The sequence below is a fragment of the Raphanus sativus genome, chromosome 6 (assembly GCF_000801105.2).
Source record: "Raphanus sativus cultivar WK10039 chromosome 6, ASM80110v3, whole genome shotgun sequence".
Classification (NCBI taxonomy): Eukaryota; Viridiplantae; Streptophyta; class Magnoliopsida; order Brassicales; family Brassicaceae; genus Raphanus; species Raphanus sativus.
This window is the reverse complement of record NC_079516.1, coordinates 23083353-23105402: the sequence shown is the minus strand read 5'-3', so window position 1 is coordinate 23105402 and position 22050 is coordinate 23083353. Positions and strand designations below refer to the sequence as shown.

Here is a 22050-nt window from a genome sequence, read left to right as displayed (position 1 = left end):
ATAAATTACCAAAAATAAAACCAATTTAAAATCTATTTGATTCGATAAGTGATTAAAAATTAATAATAAGAACTATCCAAACTTTAAAATATACATATTTTGAAACAAAAAGATAATTCTTATATATATTGTGTTGTTATCCAAAAAGTATCTTTAAAAAGAGTTAAAAGTTAAAAAAACACATAATTAAATGTCAATCAAGTAAAATTATTAATTTTATATAAAGGAAAAGATAATACTAAACGATTTTGTAAATTTATTTATTAATAATAAATATAATATACATAAGAATTTTCAAATTAAAACATAAAAAAAAATTTATCATTATACACTTTTATGTAATATATATATATATATATATATAATAAGTAATTATAAAATGTTTATGCCCGCATGTGCGGGTTAAACACCTAGTTCATAATATTGTTTAATATCGAATTTAAATTTGATTTTTGTTCAAAATAATTAATGGTAACATTATCCAAATTTAGTATAGTTAAAATTTGAATATTTCTAAAAATTAGCTAATCTTTAAAGGAAATATATTAAATACGAAAATTAAGCTAAATTTGCTTTCGGAAATGGTTTAATAAATAGAAAAAAACAATGATTTCTTAAAGATATGTTCATTTAATTATTTTAGTGCCATGTCATTGTAAATAAACTAGAAAACTTAAGGATATTTTATCTTTGTACTTTTATTTTAATAATATAGATTTTTCTCAGATTCTAATCGAGGTATTTATTTAAGTTTTAATATTGATTTTGGATTTCGGGTTTAGTTACATGGTATCCTATAAATAAATAAATATCTAGGCCTGCTTGAACCCAAACCATTCAGATTTGAGAGAAGCTCCTCTCCTGAGACGTTAACTACAAAAGATGTATGTATGTTCTTGGAAGTTTGGAAACCCACTTTTTGTATGACTAATCCATTTTCCTTTTTCTTTTAATTGAATGGAAACAGGGAAAATGGTAGTAGGAACAACGCGTTGAAGCCGATGGACTCTGAGCAACTGAGAGAGTACGGACATCAAATGGTTGATTTCATTGCTGATTATTACAAGACCATCGAGACTTTCCCTGTCCTTAGCCAAGTTCAGGTCACTTTCTTTTCAATTTGATGTAGAGCTCGAAGTTAATTAGGCTCTAAAAAAAAGTTTCATACTTTTCTATGTGAAAGTTGGTTTTATTCAGCCTGTTCAATGTTGTTTATGTGAGAAGAAGAGTTAGGGCTTTGTGAAGAAGTTTCATACTTCTCTATGTCAAATGGTTTTAACAAAATTGGTTTTGCGTGTTTGAATTGAGTCTTTCTTGTTTATATTCACAGCCTGGTTATCTTCATAACCTTTTGCCTGATTCACCACCAGACCAACCTGAAACGCTGGAACAAGTTCTTGATGGTGAATTCAACTGAACACCCCTATTCCAGTTTTTTTGGGACCGTTTCTGGTTGAGCATAATAGAGAGATATGATGTGAGTTTTGCGTTGCAGATGTTAAAGAGAAGATATTGCCTGGAGTAACGCATTGGCAAAGCCCTAGTTTCTTTGCTTATTACCCTGCTAACAGCAGCGTTGCAGGGTTCTTGGGTGAGATGTTGAGTGCTGGTCTTAACATTATTGGTTTTAGTTGGGTTTCTTCTCCTGCTGCCACTGAGCTCGAGATGATCGTTCTTGATTGGTTTGCAAAACTCCTCAACCTGCCAGAGCAGTTTCTATCCAAAGGTTTTATATTCTTTGACATAAATCTTGTCAGGATGATCCTTTTTGCCTTAAGACCTACTACTTAGCTTAACTTGCCTTGTTGTAGGAAATGGAGGTGGAGTGATCCAAGGGACAGCTAGTGAAGCTATTCTCGTTGTTTTGATTGCTGCCCGCGATAAGGTCTTAAGAAGAGTTGGCAAGAAGGCGCTTGAAAAGCTCGTTGTCTACTCCTCTGACCAGACACATTCTTCTTTACTGAAAGCTTGCCAGGTTAATTTTTTTCAAAGATCAAAAGAAAGTTTTGTTAAAAAAAAAAGAAGCTAATTTTGTTCCTGCTTGGTTTGTTCTTTTGACAGATAGCAGGAATACATCTAGAGAATTGCAGAATGCTGAAAACAGATTCCTCTACAAATTACGCTTTGCGTCCAGAATCACTTCAAGAAGCTGTTTCTGGGGATCTTGAAGCTGGATTGATTCCATTCTTCTTATGTGGCACTGTAAGAAGCACTAGCTCAACCTGTTACTTACTTACCCGCTTGAAGCATGTTCGCTCACAAAGATTCTTTTGTTATTTGCAGGTTGGAACCACTTCTTCAACAGCAGTTGATCCACTAGCAGCGCTGGGAGAGATAGCAAAGGTTATCTATTTTCTGACAAGCTTCATAGAGAATGTAATAGCATAGAAGACTAATTTTATTTCTCTTGACTGCTATTCTCAGAGAAATGAGATGTGGTTTCACGTGGATGCAGCGTATGCTGGAAGTGCTTGTATATGTCCAGAGTATAGACAGCACATTGACGGTGTAGAAACTGCAGACTCTTTTAACATGAATGCTCACAAATGGTTGCTCACTAACTTCGATTGTTCCCTACTTTGGGTGAAGGTACTTATGCCCTAGTTTTCTAGTCTTACTTTCTTCCCTCCCTTATCTTTACTTACTGAAAAATGTAACAGGACCAGTATGCTCTCACTGAAGCTCTTTCAACAAATCCAGAGTTTCTCAAAAACAAGGTATTGAATTTGTATTTTGATTTCTTAAAATTCAAATCTTACGAGTCTTTTTATCAACTTTTTTGTTTTGTTTTTTTTTGGCAGGCGTCTCAGGCAAACTTGGTTGTTGACTACAAAGATTGGCAAATACCTCTCGGAAGAAGATTCAGGTTATTTTAAGTTTAGCACAGGAATCATCTGGCACACACATATATATATATATATATATATATATATATATATATATTTACAATATTCTGAGATTTTGTGTGTTTAACAGGTCATTGAAACTATGGATGGTTTTAAGGCTCTATGGAGCTGAGATCTTGAAGAACTATATTAGAAACCATATCAAACTGGCTAAAGATTTCGAACAACTTGTCTCTCAAGATCCTAACTTTGAGGTAACTGTAAAGAGTAATGCTCAAAAACTTTCTGAAAATAGATTCTTTGTCAAGGATATATATATATATAAAGTGTTCTTTTTGCGTGTGTGCAGGTTGTCACTCCTAGGATCTTTTCTCTGGTCTGTTTCCGTATCGCGCCTGTGGATAACGATGAAAAGACATGCAACAACCTAAACCGCAACCTCCTAGAGGCATTGAACTCTTCAGGGAAACTCTTCATTTCTCACACTGTACGTCTCTCTCCCTTTTCTTCTTGTTTCTTCTTGTTGGACAATGTTCTTAAACTATGGTATGTATATGTATTTGCTTTCCGTGGCAAACAGATCTTGTCGGGAAAATTCGTACTACGTGTCGCCATAGGAGCGCCCTTGACTGAGGAGAAGCACGTAATGGAGGCATGGAAGGTTATCCAGGAAGAAGCATCAAACATACTTGCTTCTCAAGTAAACTAAGCTAAGAAAAGCTTTATGAGAAAAAACCTCCTGTTCTTACCAACAAACAGAAGCACTTGTTTCGTTTGGTTTAATTTGATTTGATATCATTATAAAATCATACTAGAGATTGATCTATCCCGGGCAGAAATTTTTATCTTTTCTAAAATTGATATTTTATTTTTCATGCTTAGTATTTGAAAATAAGCATGAAAAATGATAATAGTTTACAAAGGATTAAGTATAAAATTTTATTTATTTTTTATTTAATTAATTATATTTGTGTTACATGTGTATACTCACAATCGTTACATGCGTATGCATGAAGATTTTGTATACTTGAAATCCTTACAATATGCTATAACGGTCTCTTCCACAAAATAAAACAATATAAAAGCTCAAAAATACAATATAAATTATAACACTCCCTTTTCAATTTTTTTTTTAAAATTAAGCATACCCACAATATCCATACTCACACTTAACCCCGGACTTGCACTTTCTAGTGCACTTCCCACAATGGTTAGGGTTAAAGTTAACGTACGTGCAAACACCACCGCAACAACGCTGCCCAAAACCGCATTTGTGACCGCATCGACCGCAGTTATTCATGTCTCCAAGAATATTTCGACAATGCCTCTTGCAGCAATGCAATAGGCTAGTGCCATTGTTAGGTTTTACTCCATTGCAAATGTTGTAACCTCCACTTGACATCTCATTCCCTTCTTGATCTTCTTGTATTGAGAAACTAGCAGTCTAGTTTTGGATGAAACTGTCGCATTTGAGAGTATCGTGGGAGTTTCATCAAGAATGTAAAACTCGGGAGTCGGGATCTTCTTCGTCGGTAACTTCATCAGCTAAAACTGAATGAGGATTCGATGTTGTTGTTATTAGGATGTATAGGATTAAGGAGAGAAGTGAGGTGGTTTTAATGAAAGTATTAGGAATCTTAATGACCATTTTTGTGTGTTTGAGTAAAAGTTTAGCCAAAGAGAGATTGGCTTTGGAGCAGAGAAGCAATGAAAGGAAGAGTGAGACTTAAGAGAAGATCTGTGCTCTTGCAAATGAAGGGGTATTTTAAGGCAGCAACAAACATTATTGTAAATTCTGTTTTTAATAAAAAAAAATTAAGAATTTGAAAAATTTATAGGTTATTGCTTAAAATGAATAGATTATTCCTCAAATCTAGGCTGCCACAAGTGATCGTTGTCTAGATGACGTCATACACGTTTAGATCTCATTGGTGGAAATGGTTTTTTGAAGACGGTAAAACTAGTTTCTGAAGACTTTTGGTAGAGACATAAATATCAAAACGTTAAAATAGCAATTAAAACGTGTAAAAGTTAACTTTGATTTATACTAGTGGTTTGTCCGCGCTTCGCGCGGATTGTTGCTTTGATTATTGGTTATTGATAATGTTGTGTTCTTTACCATATTAATTTGAGTGATGGTGTTTCGGTAATGGCTGCTGTTTGACGTCCTTATAGGCGTGATAAATGGGGGTCGTATATTTCTTAGGTGTAGTTTAGAAATTGAGTTGTAATGTGGTGAAGTGAAGCTTTAATCTGTACAGACCAAGACAGAGGTTCATATTCAGCATGGTAAAGCTTAGAATAAAATTTGCTGTTTGAATACCAAAAATTAAGCAATTAATCTTAAGTAATAGAAACGTTTTTAGAGTTTCTCATAGTATAACATGGGCAAATGAAAAAAAAACATGGGCACATGACTATTTTATTGTTTAAATTTTGAGTTTTCTGAAAAAAAATATTTGTAGTTGGATATGAAGTTAAACGATGATTTTGGTATGAGAGTTTAGTTTGTTCCTTTTTAGAAACTTTGTATATAATCCATAATAAGTTTGTTTGTCCCTTTATTTAATCTTGACATGCTTAAGAATAGAAAAATAGTTACTTTTATATAATATAGATTTGTTAGATCATAAGTTTTAAGTTCAACTGAAACCTATTTTTATCAAGTGAATCTTTGGAGTTCTTATAGTTCTTTTATGTCAAACGTCTTGTTATAATTTGTATTGAATATTACATAGTTTGTTTTTACATATTTTGCATATTCTTTTTAGGTCCACTTATTGATTTAAGTGAAGACGGAGTCTTTAACCTTATAATCTTATACAATAAAGTTGATAAATCTGCTTTCTCAAACCCTCCACACCAGCAAACCACATGCACCAAATCTCATTTAGTAAAGCTTTGCAGCAACAAAATGCGGTTCGGAAATGCATAGCAATAAGACTGGAAAGTGGATAATGGCGGTCATAAGGTGTTGACATATAGAACCAAGTGTTATATAAACCATTTACATTTTTTTGTTAATATATCTGTCAAAGAGTATCATTAACAATACTGTATGATTATGGTAGAACTCCTATAGAAACGTATTTTTATTTTATTTTTTGTATCTTTAAAGCTTGAGACTTTCCTGCAGTTCAAATGCACCTTCACACGTGTTGCCTAAATAATTTAGTGAGCAAAATTAACATGAATCAACTTGGGAGTTTAGCTTTAATTCCCACATGGCTTTTGGACCCATTTGTGAGGCTCATTAGGATTGTCTAGCTACCACAAAGTTACATAACCACAGAGAAACGTACTTTACATTAAACGCTCAGGCAATCCCAAAAGCCTCCTAACATCAGACATACTAACACAAAAACTTCATCGACATTTACATTTATAGCATCTGAAGACCTTTTTTTGCACATAATCAATACATATTCACTAAAAACTGGTGAAGCATCTGAAGACCAATTAAGTTAAACTTGACAGAATCAATACATATTCACTAAAAACTGGTGACGAAAAATCCTATGCATAGAGCAGGAGACACACTTGAAAACTCCAAAGAAGTAAACAGAGAGGAACTCAGAGAGTGCTTATAAACTCACCAGGTTCAACACCAAAAAAAAAAAAAAACAGGTCGAAATGATGTAATCAGTTCTCATCTCTTCAGTTAACCATATAATTTACTTTCCAGTTTGACGTTAAGAAATTACACTCACAAATCCAAATTTACAGCAGAAACATTAATCACACTGTCAACTCTCTTAAAAGATTCTCTACCAAGGATTCCCGAAACTCTTTCTGCAAATGTTGTGGAGTACTCTGCTTCATACGCAGGATATGTGAAGGTATGGTTACAGTTTCTGTATCATAGTTTTCTCAGAAAAAAAACTTAATTAACTGTGTGCATTCATCTGTTGCAAATGAAAAGAATTTTGAAGCAAAACCTTTATTAAACTGAACCAAAAGGATTTGTTTTCCAAGATAATCTGAAAACCTTTTCTCTTCTCCTTCATCAAACACTGAGCCAGTCATTCCCAATTTCCCACATCGACACACCTTATGCCATGGAACTCGGTTTCAGCCAATAGAATCTTTAACAGACTCATACCAAGAGCTCTTACCACTGCAAAATGAAAGAATCAAAACAACAATTTAAGTCTCATTTCAGAAGAGTGTTTATGTAATTATTACCAGAATATATATACCCAAAATTGAGTCTTTTGTTGGCTCCCAATCTTCCAAGAAGGCTTCAAAATGGAGTTGACTGTCAGAGAAACAGTGCATGAGCTTAGTCCGATAATTAAAACGAAGCAGAAGTATTTTCAGGTTCTCCCCCTATCTTGACATTCGGAGCCTCCAGAATCTGAGAAGGCGGACCTCAGCGCTGTTTGAACAACAACCAGCCTTCAAGTCAGTAAGAACCGTGTAGGAATTAGCCATTGTTGTTGTTATCGAAGCTTACAACTATAGGAAGAACAAATTAGCAAAAAAAAGAAAAAAACTATAGAACAACTTCGTTTAGAAGAAAAAGGAAAACATACATTAGCAGGCAGACAGGGATCGTAAACAGTAAAAAAAATTAGCAAAACCTTATCATCAAACGGAAGCATGTCAACTCTCATCAGTTCCCCTGCTTTCTTCACTGTTACATACTTCCCAGAAACGCAGAGACACGTTACTACCATCTATGTAATGAAGCAGAAGGATTAAAACTGGTGAAGAGTGAGATTCTGCATCGCTATTTAATAATTAGGGATTAGTGATGGAAATTGGGAAAGGGTAACTTAAATCGAAGCTGTGGGAGCTTTAATGAGAGAGTTAAGGATGAATCTTAATGATAATGTCTCAATGAATACGAAAATCGTTACGCGAGTATATTTGACGCAAGCGGACGGCGAAAGAATGCTGGACGTTTGAGAGGCACAATCCACTGAGGTTTTGACAGGTGTCATCGTTTGTCTTTCTCGCTAAGATGTCGTGGATAGCCTAAGGAGGCAGATTCTTCTACTTTATTGTATTAGATGTTAGTGTTCAAAGTTTTGGGATTATTAAGAGGTTTTGAAACAAAATTCGTGATTATTCAAATCTGTAACTTTAATTTATATATTTCATTATTGTATACAACATATGGTATCTATACTCAGTTAAACTAATCTGTAACTTTTTTTTTCTTTTAACATCAGCTATTCTTCAACTTTGATTTTGTTTTATCAACTATGTTTATCGTTTTACTACCTACTTTTTACTTTCTGCCACTATTCATTTCTTTTGATCACTATGTTGATTAATTATCAGAAATTTGTTACTGTCAAAAGACAAATAACAAATCATATTCCTTATTTGCGTCGTTACTGTTAAGTTAGATGGGTTTCACACTTAAAACCAATTGGTGATAAGAGGAGTGACCCATCTATCTTATATATTGCTAAAAATTCCTTCTAATACCCGATGTGGGACAACTATGTGTTTAATATGCCCCCTCGAGATGATGGCTCTCTGAGCGTCAATCTCGGAATGCTCGGGCAAAGATCGATGGGCCAACTTTGGACCAGATCGATGTGGATCGGGTTGAACTTCGCGAATATGGCTCTGATACCAATGTTAAGCTAGATGGGCTTTACACTTAAAATCAAGTGTGAAGCCCATCTAGCTTAACAGTTACTTTCAATACAAACGATCTATGTATAACTCTCATATACTCGTCATGTATATTCTTAAATGACACACATGATTCACTTTTGCTCAAAACTCAAAAGGCAATTTTTGTTTTATTGTGCATTATAATACCTTGCAATATACGTTAATATATGTAAATTCGATCTCGACTATTAACTAGATACGTGACTCCTTATAAGGAAACGATTAAATAAAGGAAGTCAATCGAATTAAGATTTAAAAATTCATGAATGGACAAATGGGAGAACAACACACATGCATGAACCAACGCGTGTTGGCCTAGTGGTAAAGGAACTCCAGCTGGAGTGCCCGTCTTGGGTTCGATTCGTGTTGGCCACGGGAGTTTTTACATGGGCTCCTCTCGCCTTTCAGACCACTTCGCGTAACTAGACACCCTTAAGTGGAGGCTTAAAAATCCTGTAATGGCATGGGCTTAGGTCCGGTGGGCTAGTCGATCACGCTTAGTGGTCGGATACTGGATTATAAAAAAAAAAAACACATGCATGACTGATAAATAAACAGCACAAGTGCTCTTCAACTGCATGTGCATGAGTTGTCTCTTAAACCTATGTTTTAATTCAAACGTAGCACGTGTGTGTTATGACGGTGGAACAACTAAGATCCTTCTTATTTGGCACTAATGACGGTAAGAGTCACATACGAGTTACGCTTACTGCGCAACCGAACCTGGCGATTGCAATGTGATATTTTCTCTACGTGTCACCCTCAACATCCGTGATAGTCGTATCGCCACCGTCTAAGTTGATTACTTTACTCGGTCCATAAGCTCCATGAGCCATTGACCACTACGCTTTTCTCAAATATATATGTAAAGAAATAATGATCATGATTGACTGATTGTTCACGAATTATATATTATGGGCATTGATTGATTTGATTCCTCAACTATGTGCCGTGAACATGACATGCTAAATGCTATAAGTTTATAAAGCCTATACGTGTGGACAAAAATATAGAATACTTGTTATAAGAAGAACATTAACACAGCTTATGTGAATCGAAGCTAGATATGAACAAGCAATAGATGATAGAAAAATACAAGAAACAAAATCTTATAATCTAACACAAAGTTAAAAAGACAGAAAAATCAAACATATTTTTTATGTACATATATAAGAAATTCTAATTGTCAGTCAAAAAAATGAAATTTTCTAATCTACTCTATTAATTTAGAGTCCTATTTTTTATCTACCATTTAGATGTTGTGATTTAGTTTTGGACTTGCTCTAGAATAGTAACTGTTTGGCTATTTAAGTGTGTTTGGCTACAGTGATATATCGCCTGATCTTATTACTTAATATAAACCAAACATAAAACGTTCTTTAAAACAGGTCTCATTATTCATACATAATGAACCGGATCTTTTAAATTAAACCAAAACCTACTAAACTCTAACCATCGACAATTCATTTCCCTTAAAATGCATTGGGCTATTCATTTACATGTGAATAATAGAGTACATACACAAACTACCATTGGGCTACATACCAGCACTAATGCAATAACACATGATCCATCTTCTTAGTTTATATTCCAATCTGCACATAGGAGCCAATAAAATTTAAAACCTCATTCTTAGTTTATATTCTCATGTTACTTTACACGAATAATAAAATAAAACTGATTTCAATGTAATAAAACACCATATGAAACGATACATGGTCATTAATTCTTATTCTCAGATCATAACCTATTCACATAAAGAAATCTAATTTCATATTTGGTTCAGCATTACCCATACATTTCTTTTTGTAGTTCTTTATAATATGCAAAAAAATATTCTATAAATCTTATTCTCAGATCACAAAATTTGAACCCACGATTTTTATTATTTTAGATAAATAAAAATTTAGATATTTTAAAAGAATATTCTGACATCTTTAACAATATAAAATCTAATCTTAACTAACTTGCCCTCCACACAAAATCACCTCTAACAACTTAATTCCTTTTTAACCTCAATATATTATTCCTATAATTCCAAACGCCATATTTAACTTTCTATCCAACCTACTTAAATATTCGATTACAATCTTGCATTGCAAACAATATCACCTCTAACAACTTAATTCTTTTTTATATTGGAAGATATTATTCCAATAATTTCGACTTCCATTTTTAAAAACTTACTATCTAACCAACTTAAGATTCCATATCAAAACTTCCTAAACACCTCCTAACAATATATTCAAATATATAATGAATTTTTAATCTCATAAAATAATCTAAACAGAATATCCTCACGATATACTCAGACGCCCTAATCTATAGCACGAAGTCACTATAAAACATCCTTCATCGTCTAATACTTTCTACACCTCTCATAAAAGTTAAAAAGGCAGACCCAAATGGCTATGGTTACATCAGACGCAATAAGTTTGTTGAACAATGTGAAACCATTTAAAACTACTTGGAAGGTTGAAGTCAAAGTTTTGCATTCATGGACCCAAAAATCTAATTACGCTGGTGGAGACACTCTTCAGTTCATACTTGCGGATAGGACAGTAAGTAACTGTGCTACTATTCATTTTTCTTAACTTTTTATAGTAATCGTCTTAACTAAATTTTTTCTAATGTCAATGCAGGGTGTTAAGATTCATTGTACCTGTAAGAAACTCTTCTATCAGCGCGTTAAGAAACTGCAGCTTGGAAACTGGAGGTTCATTGAGAATTTCTCAGTAACTCCAGCTGGTGGAAAGTACCGACCTACGAGCCATGAATACAAAATCGCCATCATAAGCAACTCAAACGTCACCAATTCATCTCTGAAAAATGATGATATATTTTTATCATTAACTACTTTCCCATCAATCATGAATGGAAGTCTTGATTCAAATTTTCTTATTGGTATTTAAACAATGTGATATCTTTATGATTATATATGCTTCTCTTTGTATAAACTAATCTGCCTATTTTTAAAACATGCCTGTAGATGTCATTGGTAGAGCAACCGATGTTGGGGATATGCAGGTGGTGCCAGTTCAAGGTAAAGAAATCAAAAAGTTGGAGTTTACCTTGACCGATCAAGAGTAAGTTAATATCATAATGAATTATACCTTATTTCAATTATCTATGGTTACATTGATAAAATTAGTTGATTTCTTTTTTTTATGTCATCAGTGATCATCATATCGCATGTTGTCTCTGGGGTCGTTTTGCTGAACACGTTTTTTATGCATACAAAGTTGGTCAAAGGAATCAAAATTTTCTTTGCTTGGTGCGATTTGCTAAGATCAATGTTTACAAAGGTAATATTAAATACTTTTACATCTACTTAGTATATATTTATATTTATATACTGATTCAGTGAGATAATTTGTGACAATTATTTAAACCAGGACAAGTCCAGATAACAAATGCATTTGACACTTCAAGTGTAGAGATCAATCCACCTGGATTTGATGTCGACGATTATCAGCCGCTGTAAGTGTTATTATAATCTCATAATACCCTTTTCTAACTTCCTTATGTAATGTTTATATTGTTATGTAGGATGCCAAATAACGAGGTTGCTGTCATTGATTGCAATCGTGAGATTGTGAAACCTAAAGGAAACATGCGCGAACCAGAGAAGTGGTCTCTTTATCCAGAGAGAACAATTTTGGATATCGTAATGGCAACTGAGGTTAATTTTAAATTTCCACCATTTCTTTTTTTTTTAACCTGTAAACATTTATGGTGTCGTTTGCTAACATTATAGCTTATAATTTCTATAGATTGAGAAATGCATTGTTAAGGCAACAATTTACGCAATAGACACAGACTGGGCTTGGTATTACTTTGGTTGTGTTAAGTGCCATAACAAGAAGGCGATTAACATCACTAAGAAGGACATTGTGTCTGTCAAGCATCTTTGGTATTGCGATTCATGCAAACAGTCTGTCACCAATGTTGCACCTAAGTAAGTTCCTATTTTTTATCTACTAATCTTATGATCTGTGAAACTTTTTTGATTTTTAATATTTTTTATAGGTTTAAGCTGCATCTACTAATAAAGGATGACACTGGTGAAACTAAGCTGATGTTGCTTGATACCATTGCTGAACCTATTATTGGAGTCAGTGCTGAAGAGCTTTTGAATGGTTCTCTGGAAGAGGTAAAAATATTTTGTCTTTACACTGTTGTTATTGTTTTAAATTTACGTTTTGATCAATGTTATATATTTCTTGCTAGGTTGAAGATCCAGAAGATTTGCCTGACCTTATTACTGATTTAATAGGGAAGACTTTCAAATTTTGTGTTTATGTGACAAAAGACAATGTTGACTATGGATCTCATATCTTTAACGTTGGGAAAACTTGGTCTGAAGATCAAATGATAACTCAGGCTGACGATGAGAATACTGAATACACATTGTCTACCAAGGTTTCATCTGAGCGTTCATCCGCACAGGTCTGAAATTTTTGATGTTTTTGAAATTGAATTATTCATGTTTTTTATTCTGTCCTTAATATTTTTTAATTATATCTGTGTTAGGTTTCTTTCGTTACCATTGAAAGTGAAGATAACACATGTTTATCTTCTACTCCACTGTCAAAACGAAAAGGAGACAATGAAGTTGATGATCTTTCTTCTACTTCAAAGAAACAATGCTCTAAGATCATCAAAGTGGAAAAGAACGTTGGGGAGAAGTAGAAGCTGTGTTTTCTTATGGAGTTGTTTGCATCTTATTTTCACAAGACTACTTATCTTATTTGGAATAATTTGATTTTCATTGTTTTTTGCTTTTCGGTTTTTTATTTGGTAACAATGAGTTTAGTTTTCTTTTTATGATGCTGAGTTTTAATAAAGTTGAGTTTTAATAAAGATCAATCTTCATAAATATGTCATGAGTTGTTTATATATTGATATAAGTAATAATGATGGTCCACCATCATTTTTAGTGTTGACAACTGTTTAGCCTACAATAAAACGAACATAAGAAGTAAATACTTACTTGGCACGGTAATGTGGTACCCATAATGCATTTAGATGTACCCAAAGACCACCATGCGCCCAGTTCATCATGATATTTTGATCCTGCACTTGAAGCACAATCTCTACAGAAAATATTAAATTGTAATAAGTTGATCATGATGGCATAGAAATCTCAAAAAACTGTTGAATTATATTCTTATCTTAACAAAGAAATATTCATGCTAGAGAAATATTTAATATTAATATTAAATAACCTAACTTCTATATCACAATAAAATGTTGGCCTTATTATATTTGATGAATGTTATTTTAATGTAAACAATTAAAATATGAACATGAATATATATTTAGTTGAGATAATGTATCTAATCTCATATATTCTTATGATTTAAAAAGATTTTATAGTGCCGATTATGTAAAGAATCTTAACTAAGTAAATTCTCAATTTTAATTTCAAATGATCCCGCCTAAAATTATCTTTCGAAAATTTTAGTACCTCTATGTACGGTTTCTAATCGTTTTCACTATAGAAGAATATTGGCAGCAGCCACTTAACAATTACAAACCTATCACAATTGTTCTTAAGGTGATCCTATCAATTTTCATGACCGTAAACTATTTTTACTTGGTAGTAGATTATAGTTTCATCCTATAGTTATATACCTTTCTATGCACAGGATGAAAAGGAAGCAGATTTCTCGACTAGGAGGAAATGGTCAATTGAATCCTAGACAATCTCAATCTAAACAGAGTACCTGCGCTTCTTCCCAAACAAAAGATGTCCCCTTGAGTTTAGTTTTTTCTAGACTTTACAATGATCTCTCCAACAAAAAGATCTCTTCAATGTCTCACCCACGAGTACCAGTCACAAAATCAAAACTGAACTGCAAGCGAGGTGATTCGAGATTTGAAACTATTCCTATGTATATGTCCTAAGGTTTGTATGGCTTACCTGACGTCTCGCATATGAGTTGTTGTTTGTTGTAGTGTTTTCTGATAAACAAACGAATGACAGCCCTAATCACAAGAAAAGGAGTCGGTTAGCTAAAGGTACAACTTTTTACTACAACAGTTACAAAAGGACCAAAAAATGTTACCAAATATTTTGGGGTTTGCCTATAATTTTTTTAAAATATTTCGTACATAATGCAGGCATCTCGGCTACCTGTATCGGAACATATCCAAGTCAGCTCACGTTTGAAAGACAGCGCATCCCAATTCCTAAAAAGCCAAACACAAAGAATAGAGATACGCAAAGTTAGTAAAGATTATATTTACTAAGACAATTATATGTTTTTACTTGAATTAACTCATTCTTTTTGACACTTAGGCATCTCTGCTACCTACAGTGGATCATGCCCAAGACAGGGTACATGTGAAAGACAACAAACCGAAAATTCTAAAATGCCAAGAGATTCAGAAACCAACTTAACTGCCGAAATTGAACAAAATGGTTCTAATGTCAATTCAGTGAATGAAGGTAATTCGTAGTCTTTGTCAAAATTTCCACTTCATGTGAAATAGTATGACTAATTTATTGATATTATGCAGGTTTACTGCGTAACATGGATGAGTATGATGATCTACAATTCGAATGTAGTAGCCAGGAAAGCTTTGATACAAATCAATCAGATGGCGAACAAGATATTGAGACTGAACCAGAGATAGACAAACAAGCTGAACGAGTTAGTTTTCTAGCCGCAATGTTTAAAAAAGCATTCTCAGAACCGAAAAAAAAAGTCAAACCAGTCACACCCAATTTACATGGTTAGTTTACTTCCTGAAGTTAATTTAGAGCATTGTGAATTATGTTTTCCTAATATATATATATATTGTCTTAATCGATCAGATTATATTGATGAGGGTGATCCTGAGCATACTTGTGTTCATTGTGGAGCTATCATGTGGTATGGTGAACGCATCAACAAGAGTAAATATAGAAAAAAACCTATATTTACTTTGTGTTGTATGCAAGGACAGGTTCAGTTGCCATATTTAAAGAAACCCCCTGATTTTCTAATGAACCTTCTCACAGGCACTGATAAACTCAGCAAACATTTTCAAAGGAATACTAGACCATATAATATGGTTTTCTCTTTCACTTCTCTTGGTGGAAAAGTAGAGAATTCTGTAAACAAGGGAAAAGGACCACAGATGTTTCAGCTGCATGGTGAAAACTATCATTTAAGTGGAAGTTTAACACCACCTGAAGGAGAAAATGCCAAGTTTGGACAGCTATACATTGTTGATACAGAGAATGAAGTTGAAAACAGAGTTCGGGCTCTAAGGTAATGGATTCTCTATGGTATTAAGTTGTCTTACGTTTTTTAAATTGCTAAATGATTATTATTTTGTAAATAGTTTTTTTTTTCTAAATGATTGAATATATAAATAGTTATTGTTTTCTGTGTTACCAGCAGCGGCAAAAAAACATATTCGGGAAGTAAGAAAGACGGGTTGAAGAAGGAGGTTATTCAACCTATTATCAAGATGCTGAATGCTGTTAATCCTTATGTCAAGAGATTTCGATCAGCTAGAGAGAGATTTATGGAGAATCCTGAACAGACTTTTCATATGCGTATCGTCAGTAGAAGTGACCAAGATGGTAGAACATATAGCATGCCAACGGCATCTGAGGTTGCTGCATTGATTCCTGGTGATTTTAATTTGGGAATGGATAAGCGGGACATTGTTTTACAGCATAAGTCTGGACGTCTAACCAGGATTGATGAGATTCACATCTCCTACTTAGCATTGCAGTATCCTCTAATATTTGTTTACGGCGAGGATGGCTTCAGGGTTGGTATTAAAAAGGGAGTCACAGAAGCTTCAAAGAAACTCAAAAGTGATACTATCAGTATGAGGCAGTATTTTGCTTTCCGTATGCAAGAGCGCGAAAATGAGTCGCATGTTCTGCTTTATTCAAGAAGGTTATTTCAGCAATTCATTGTAGATGCCTACACTACTATTGAATCCAACAGACTGAGGTATTTGAAGCTTAACCAGACATGCTTGCGTTCAGATAGTTATGACTCTATTAAGGAGTCTGAAAATGCTGGGAACTTGGACATGAATGAACAAGGTCAAGAATTTATTCTACCAGCTACTTTCACAGGGGGTCCAAGATACATGAAGAATATGTACTTAGACGCTATGTCTATATGTAGACATTTTGGTTTTCCAGACCTTTTCATCACATTTACGTGCAATCCTAAATGGCCTGAACTTACAAGATTTCTTCAGAAAAGAGGTTTGAATTCAGATGACAGACCAGATATTATTTGTCGGATCTTTAAGATGAAACTCGATTCGTTGATGAACGATTTGACCAAAAAAAATATCCTCGGCAAGACATCATCCGGTAAGTTTTTTTAGATGCATTTTTTTTTATCATTTTAATCATTTTTTATATCTGAGAATTTCGTTTTCATGCTTATCATTTCTATTTTTTTTTCTATTTCAGCTATGTATACTGTTGAGTTTCAAAAGAGAGGCTTGCCACATGCTCACATTCTGCTTTTTATGCATCCTTCCTCCAAATTTCCAAAAACAGAAGACATTGATAAGATCATTTATGCGGAGATCCCAGATAAATCTTCTGATCCAGATCTTTACAATGTTGTTAAGGATATGATGCTTCATGGTCCGTGTGGAGCTGCTAATATAAACTCTCCATGTATGGAAAATGGAAAGTGTTCGAAAATGTTTCCTAAGCCATTTGCAGAGATTACTAAAGTGAAAAAGGATGGTTTTCCAGTCTATAAAAGACGCAATCAGTCTGGCTGTTTTGTTGAGAAGAATGGTTTCAAGTATGATAACAGATGGGTCATCCCTTACAACAGGACTCTCTCTCTTCGTTACCGAGCTCACATTAATGTAGAGTGGTGCAACCAAGTTGGTTCTATTAAGTATTTATTTAAATACATTAATAAAGGAGCGGACCGTGTTACTGTAGTTGTTGAACCACCAGGGGCAGAGATTAAGAAAAATGAAATTAAGGATTTCTTTGATTGCAGGTATATATTTGTATTATTTGGTTATTTTAATACTTACCAGATTTTTTATATTTTTCTGATATCCTAAATTTGTATTTGATATTTGTAGATATGTTTCTACTTGCGAAGGAGCGTGGAGGATTTTTAAATTTCAGATACATTACAGATCCACAGCGGTTGAGAAGCTTTCATTTCATCTTCCAGGGAAACAGAACATTATCTTCAGAGGGAAGGACAAACTGAAGGATGTTGTTGGTCGTAAGCTCATCCAGAACACTATGTTTTTGGCGTGGTTTAAGCTCAATGAAGTTGATGCTTTTGCTCGAACTCTTACATATATTCAGATTCCCAACTACTACACATATTCTAAAACTCAGAAGAAGTGGAATAGAAGAAAACAAGGCTTCAGTGTTGGAAGAATTAATTATGCCCCAAGGAAGCAAGAAAGTGCTTACTATTTGAGAGTATTGTTGAACTATGTCAGAGGTCCTACCAGCTATGAAGATATTAAAACCTATAAGGGTGTTCTTTATGAGACGTACAAAGAGGCATGTTTTGCTAGAGGAATCTTGGATGATGACCAAGAGTACATAGATGACTTAGTGAGGCGTAGTTATGATAGTTCTGCAGCTGTTGTTCGTGATCTGTTTGTTCTAATGCTTCTGTCAGATAGTCTGTCCTCACCAGAAGTTGTTTGGGAAAAAACTTGGGAACTGTTATCAGAAGATATTGAGTATAATCGAAGAAAGCATTTCAATAGACCAGGTATAGTACCATATATTCTTAAGACATGCATATCTTTTTAATAGGTTATGCTATCTGTGCTTGGTACATCTATCTTTAAATTGAGAATCATATATATGAGCATGGTCAGATTAATTTATTTTTTTTGTATTTTTTGCAGAACTTATTCTCAGTGATAATGAGAAGAAACTATATGCTCTTATAGAGATTGATAAGCTTCTGAGAAGGAGTGGGAGTTCACTGTCAATATATGAGTCTATGCCTAAGTTGCCTCCTGAATTCAAAACGATCGAAAATGTTTTGATATTGGATGAACTAAACTACGATCTGGATGCATTGCAAGCCACTCATGATAGAGATGTTCAGAAGATGACTGATGAACAAAGAAAAATATATGATGAGATCACTGCTGCTGTTTTCGAAGATAAGGGTGGAATGTTCTTTGTTTATGGGTTTGGTGGCACTGGAAAAACCTTTCTTTGGCAAATTCTATCAGCTGCAGTGAGGTGTAGGGGAGATATAGTTCTTAATACTGCATCTAGCGGGATTGCTTCTCTATTGTTACAAGGTGGTCGAACTGCTCATTCACGTTTTGGCATACCCATCAATCCGGATGAATTTACTACATGTTCATTGATTCCTGGATCAGATAAAGCTAATTTGATAAAGGAGGCGTCTCTGATAATTTGGGATGAAGCACCAATGATGAGCAAGCATTGTTTTGAATCTTTAGACAGAAGTTTAAAGGATCTGATGGGGAACCACGATAATAAGCCCTTTGGTGGGAAGGTTATTGTGTTTGGAGGTGATTTTCGACAAGTACTTCCTGTTATAACTGCAGGTAGTAGGGCTGAGATTGTGTTGGCTGCCATGAATTCATCGTATCTCTGGGAACATTGCAAGGTTCTTAAACTCACTAAGAATATGAGATTGTCTTCAAACAATCTCACTGACGAAGAGGCAAAGGATCTGAAAGAATTTTCCGAGTGGATATTGGCTGTTGGGGATGGGGAAGTAGGAGAGCCTAATGATGGAGAGGCCTTAATTGATATTCCAGAAGAATTTCTGATTATGGACCCAAAAGATCCCATAGAAACGATTTGTCATGCCGTTTATGGAGATACTGATTCACTAAGAGAAATTAAAGATCCTAAGTTCTTCCAAGAGAGAGCAATCTTATGTCCAACTAATGAGGATGTGAATATGATTAACGATCATATGTTGTCTAAACTTGATGGTAAGGCAGTTGTTTTATTTTATTACATGTTTCAGCTTAATCTTTTATGCACACTAACTAATTTTGTTTAATCGTTTCTTTTGAACAGGTGAAGAATGATTTATACTTCAGCTGACAGTATAGATCCATCTGATACTGCTTCAGTCAACAATGATGCCCTCAGTTCTGACTTCCTAAACAGCATTAAAGTTTCTGGTCTACCAAACCACAACCTAAGATTGAAGATTGGTTGTCCTGTTATGTTGCTGAGGAATATTAATCCTAATGAAGGTTTAATGAATGGAACAAGATTGCAAATTACTCAACTTTTTGATTTGATGGTGGAAGCTAGGATCTTAACTGGTAAGCAGGTTGGTGAAATAGCTTATATTCCAAGATTGTTGATCACTCCAACAGATAAAAGACTTCCTTTTAAGATGCGTAGAAGACAATTGCCTTTAGCAGTGGCTTTTGGAATAACCATCAACAAAAGCCAAGGACAATCGCTCTCTGAAGTGGGATTATTTCTTCCTAGGCCTGTATTTTCTCATGGACAGCTTTATGTTGCTATTTCAAGAGTTACCTCCAAGAAAGGATTGAAAGTGTTGATTGTGGATAAAGAGGGGAAGCCGCAAAGGAAGACAACAAATGTTGTTTTTAAAAATGTTTTCAGTAACCTTGGAAACAGAGAGTTGTGATGAGCGTGTGTTAGAGCCTTAGTTTGTTTTGTTTCGTTACTTTGAGAGTGCTACTCTATTTTCATTTGCCTACATTTGTTTTGTTTCATAAATTTGAAGAGTGCTACTGTTTTTTCGTTTGCCTACATTTGTTTTGATTTTTCATACTAATAAGACATTGAAATACTATGAACCTAATAGAATTTGTATCTCAAACCAAATCGCTACTTGATCATAAGCTTCTAATCGATTCAAAAATACAGTTTTTCATTCATTTAAACTAATCCTACACCAAAGATACTTCAAAAACTAACATACAACAATAAATCATCAAAGCAACTCCAGAGTCTACACCTATCATTACAATCCTAAATTGTCTACACCTATCAATACTAACTTTTCACTTCAAAGTATCCCAAAACATAATCATCATATCACTACAATCCTAAATAGTCTACACCTATAATGATTCTACTGTATATTTGGAGTTCCTCAAAGCATGATAGTACTAACCTTTCTTTCTGAACTTGGTTATGTGAGACTTTTTGAGTTCGTAATTTGCTGTCTCTTTTGTAATCCCCTTCTCATCAAATACCTAACCAATATATTTCGAATTATGAGTTTGGTCAGTTAATTTAAGGTGAACAGAACACAAGAATAAAATAGAAAACATAAACAGAACAAAAAGGATATCAAGAGAAGAACTAACAACAAAAGAGTGGTGCACTTATCTTTTTTAATGTCTTCACATGTTTGTCTTCTACTCTGCTGTTTTCCTTCTTAAGATCCAAATATTGTTATCTGTATAAAAAAGACTCCATAATACAAGTACACTAATCAAGACGAGAACTAAAAACTAAATTGATGAAACATAAAAGGTACAAGTATTTGACTTGCACTTAACTGTTTTATGCCTTTTCAGGTTCGTCTTCTACTCTTCTTATGTCTTCTTAAGATCCAAATTTCTTATCTTTACCAAAAAAATAAAAATACTCCATTATACAAGTTCATAAAATGAAAAAAATAAATGTCAAACTGAAATAGCAGAGTACACTTATCTTATTATTTCTGAATCCCTTCATCCCTCATTGATGCATAAGTAAATCGCTTCTTATACATGACATGCAGATATTAACAAATATATATCAGATAACTAATATGAATACAACTTCAATAGAAATTTTACTAAGTCAATTTCAAGACAGATTTGAAAACCAAATAACTTCTGATCTAAACTAATAATACACAACTGCAATTTGTACAACAAGATATTAACCCAACTTTTATCTTTATCCTCTAATTATTTTTTATTAACATCAATCGTAATGAATATTGTTATTTTTTATTGGACATGTCTACAGAAACTGACCTTTCGATTGCATGTCTTCAAAGCAGATTCTGATGTTCTAACCGGAACAAAATCATGTCCTCAAAGTTTACTCAGATGGCGATCTAGAAGTTGCGGCGAGAATTCTATCAACAGAAGATCGAAATTGAGACGAGTTTATTATTTAATATAACCTTTACCGTTTAAAAGTAAAATTTTGTGACGAATAAACCAGAGTCTTACCTCAAAACCGAAGATCGATTGACTTTGATGATAGAAGAATGATTTCGATTGTGGATTTGAAAGGATTCGTTTTCATCGTTATCGTCGAGGAAGAGAGAAAGAGAAGACGAAGAAGGTAAAGTTGTTAATTTTTTTTTTCAGAAACGTTGAGGTAGTTGACTTTCCCGGAAACAAAATTTGGGTTGGGCTTTTGTTTGTGAAAGTAAATTAGAGTCCAACTAATGGTTTTTGACCGTGAAACATATACATGTTTTAGTAAGAAACATATACATCGCACAAAGCAAACTCAATTATTTACAGACTTTTCAAAATTGGGTTGGGCTTTTACAAACTGTGTTTCAAAAGACAATCTTTTTGTCAACATATAACAAACTAAAATACAAACATTATATAC

General features: G+C 33.8%; 1 protein-coding gene, 2 long non-coding RNA genes and 1 pseudogene across 9 annotated transcripts; 1 reads left to right on the top strand and 3 right to left on the bottom strand.

Annotated features, from left to right (window-relative positions):
• Positions 1-795: 795 nt before the first annotated feature.
• LOC108833165 (phenylacetaldehyde synthase) lies at positions 796-3721 on the top strand. Of its 2 annotated transcripts, XM_056989510.1 has the most exons (13): positions 796-884; positions 968-1103; positions 1331-1403; positions 1496-1726; positions 1812-1975; positions 2062-2202; positions 2284-2343; positions 2425-2589; positions 2661-2717; positions 2802-2866; positions 2977-3100; positions 3196-3333; positions 3427-3721. In XM_056989510.1, coding segments are annotated over exons 1-13 (1485 nt in total). In that variant the 5' UTR covers positions 796-882; the 3' UTR covers positions 3556-3721. The 2 variants fall into 2 exon arrangements, with proteins under 2 accessions (XP_056845490.1, XP_056845489.1); XM_056989509.1 differs by having other exon boundaries at positions 2661-2866.
• Positions 3722-3905: 184 nt separating this feature from the next.
• Positions 3906-4494, bottom strand: LOC108811370 (protein GRIM REAPER-like; annotated as a pseudogene).
• A 1994-nt stretch (positions 4495-6488) lies between these two features.
• LOC108810617 (uncharacterized) lies at positions 6489-7836 on the bottom strand. Of its 2 annotated transcripts, XR_001943143.2 has the most exons (3): positions 7430-7760; positions 7046-7244; positions 6489-6963 (listed from the first exon to the last, which is right to left on the bottom strand). It is a non-coding gene; the product is annotated as an uncharacterized LOC108810617 (long non-coding RNA). The 2 variants fall into 2 exon arrangements; XR_008935700.1 differs by having other exon boundaries at positions 7046-7836.
• Positions 7837-9831: 1995 nt separating this feature from the next.
• LOC108811076 (uncharacterized) lies at positions 9832-21202 on the bottom strand. Of its 5 annotated transcripts, none has more exons than XR_008935141.1 (8): positions 20991-21202; positions 20600-20887; positions 14620-14675; positions 14407-14471; positions 14118-14209; positions 13474-13576; positions 11143-11302; positions 9832-10075 (listed from the first exon to the last, which is right to left on the bottom strand). It is a non-coding gene; the product is annotated as an uncharacterized LOC108811076 (long non-coding RNA). The 5 variants fall into 5 exon arrangements; XR_008935140.1 differs by having other exon boundaries at positions 9835-10075; positions 11143-11243; positions 14118-14217; XR_008935139.1 differs by having other exon boundaries at positions 9835-10075; positions 11143-11243; positions 14118-14214.
• Positions 21203-22050: the final 848 nt, after the last annotated feature.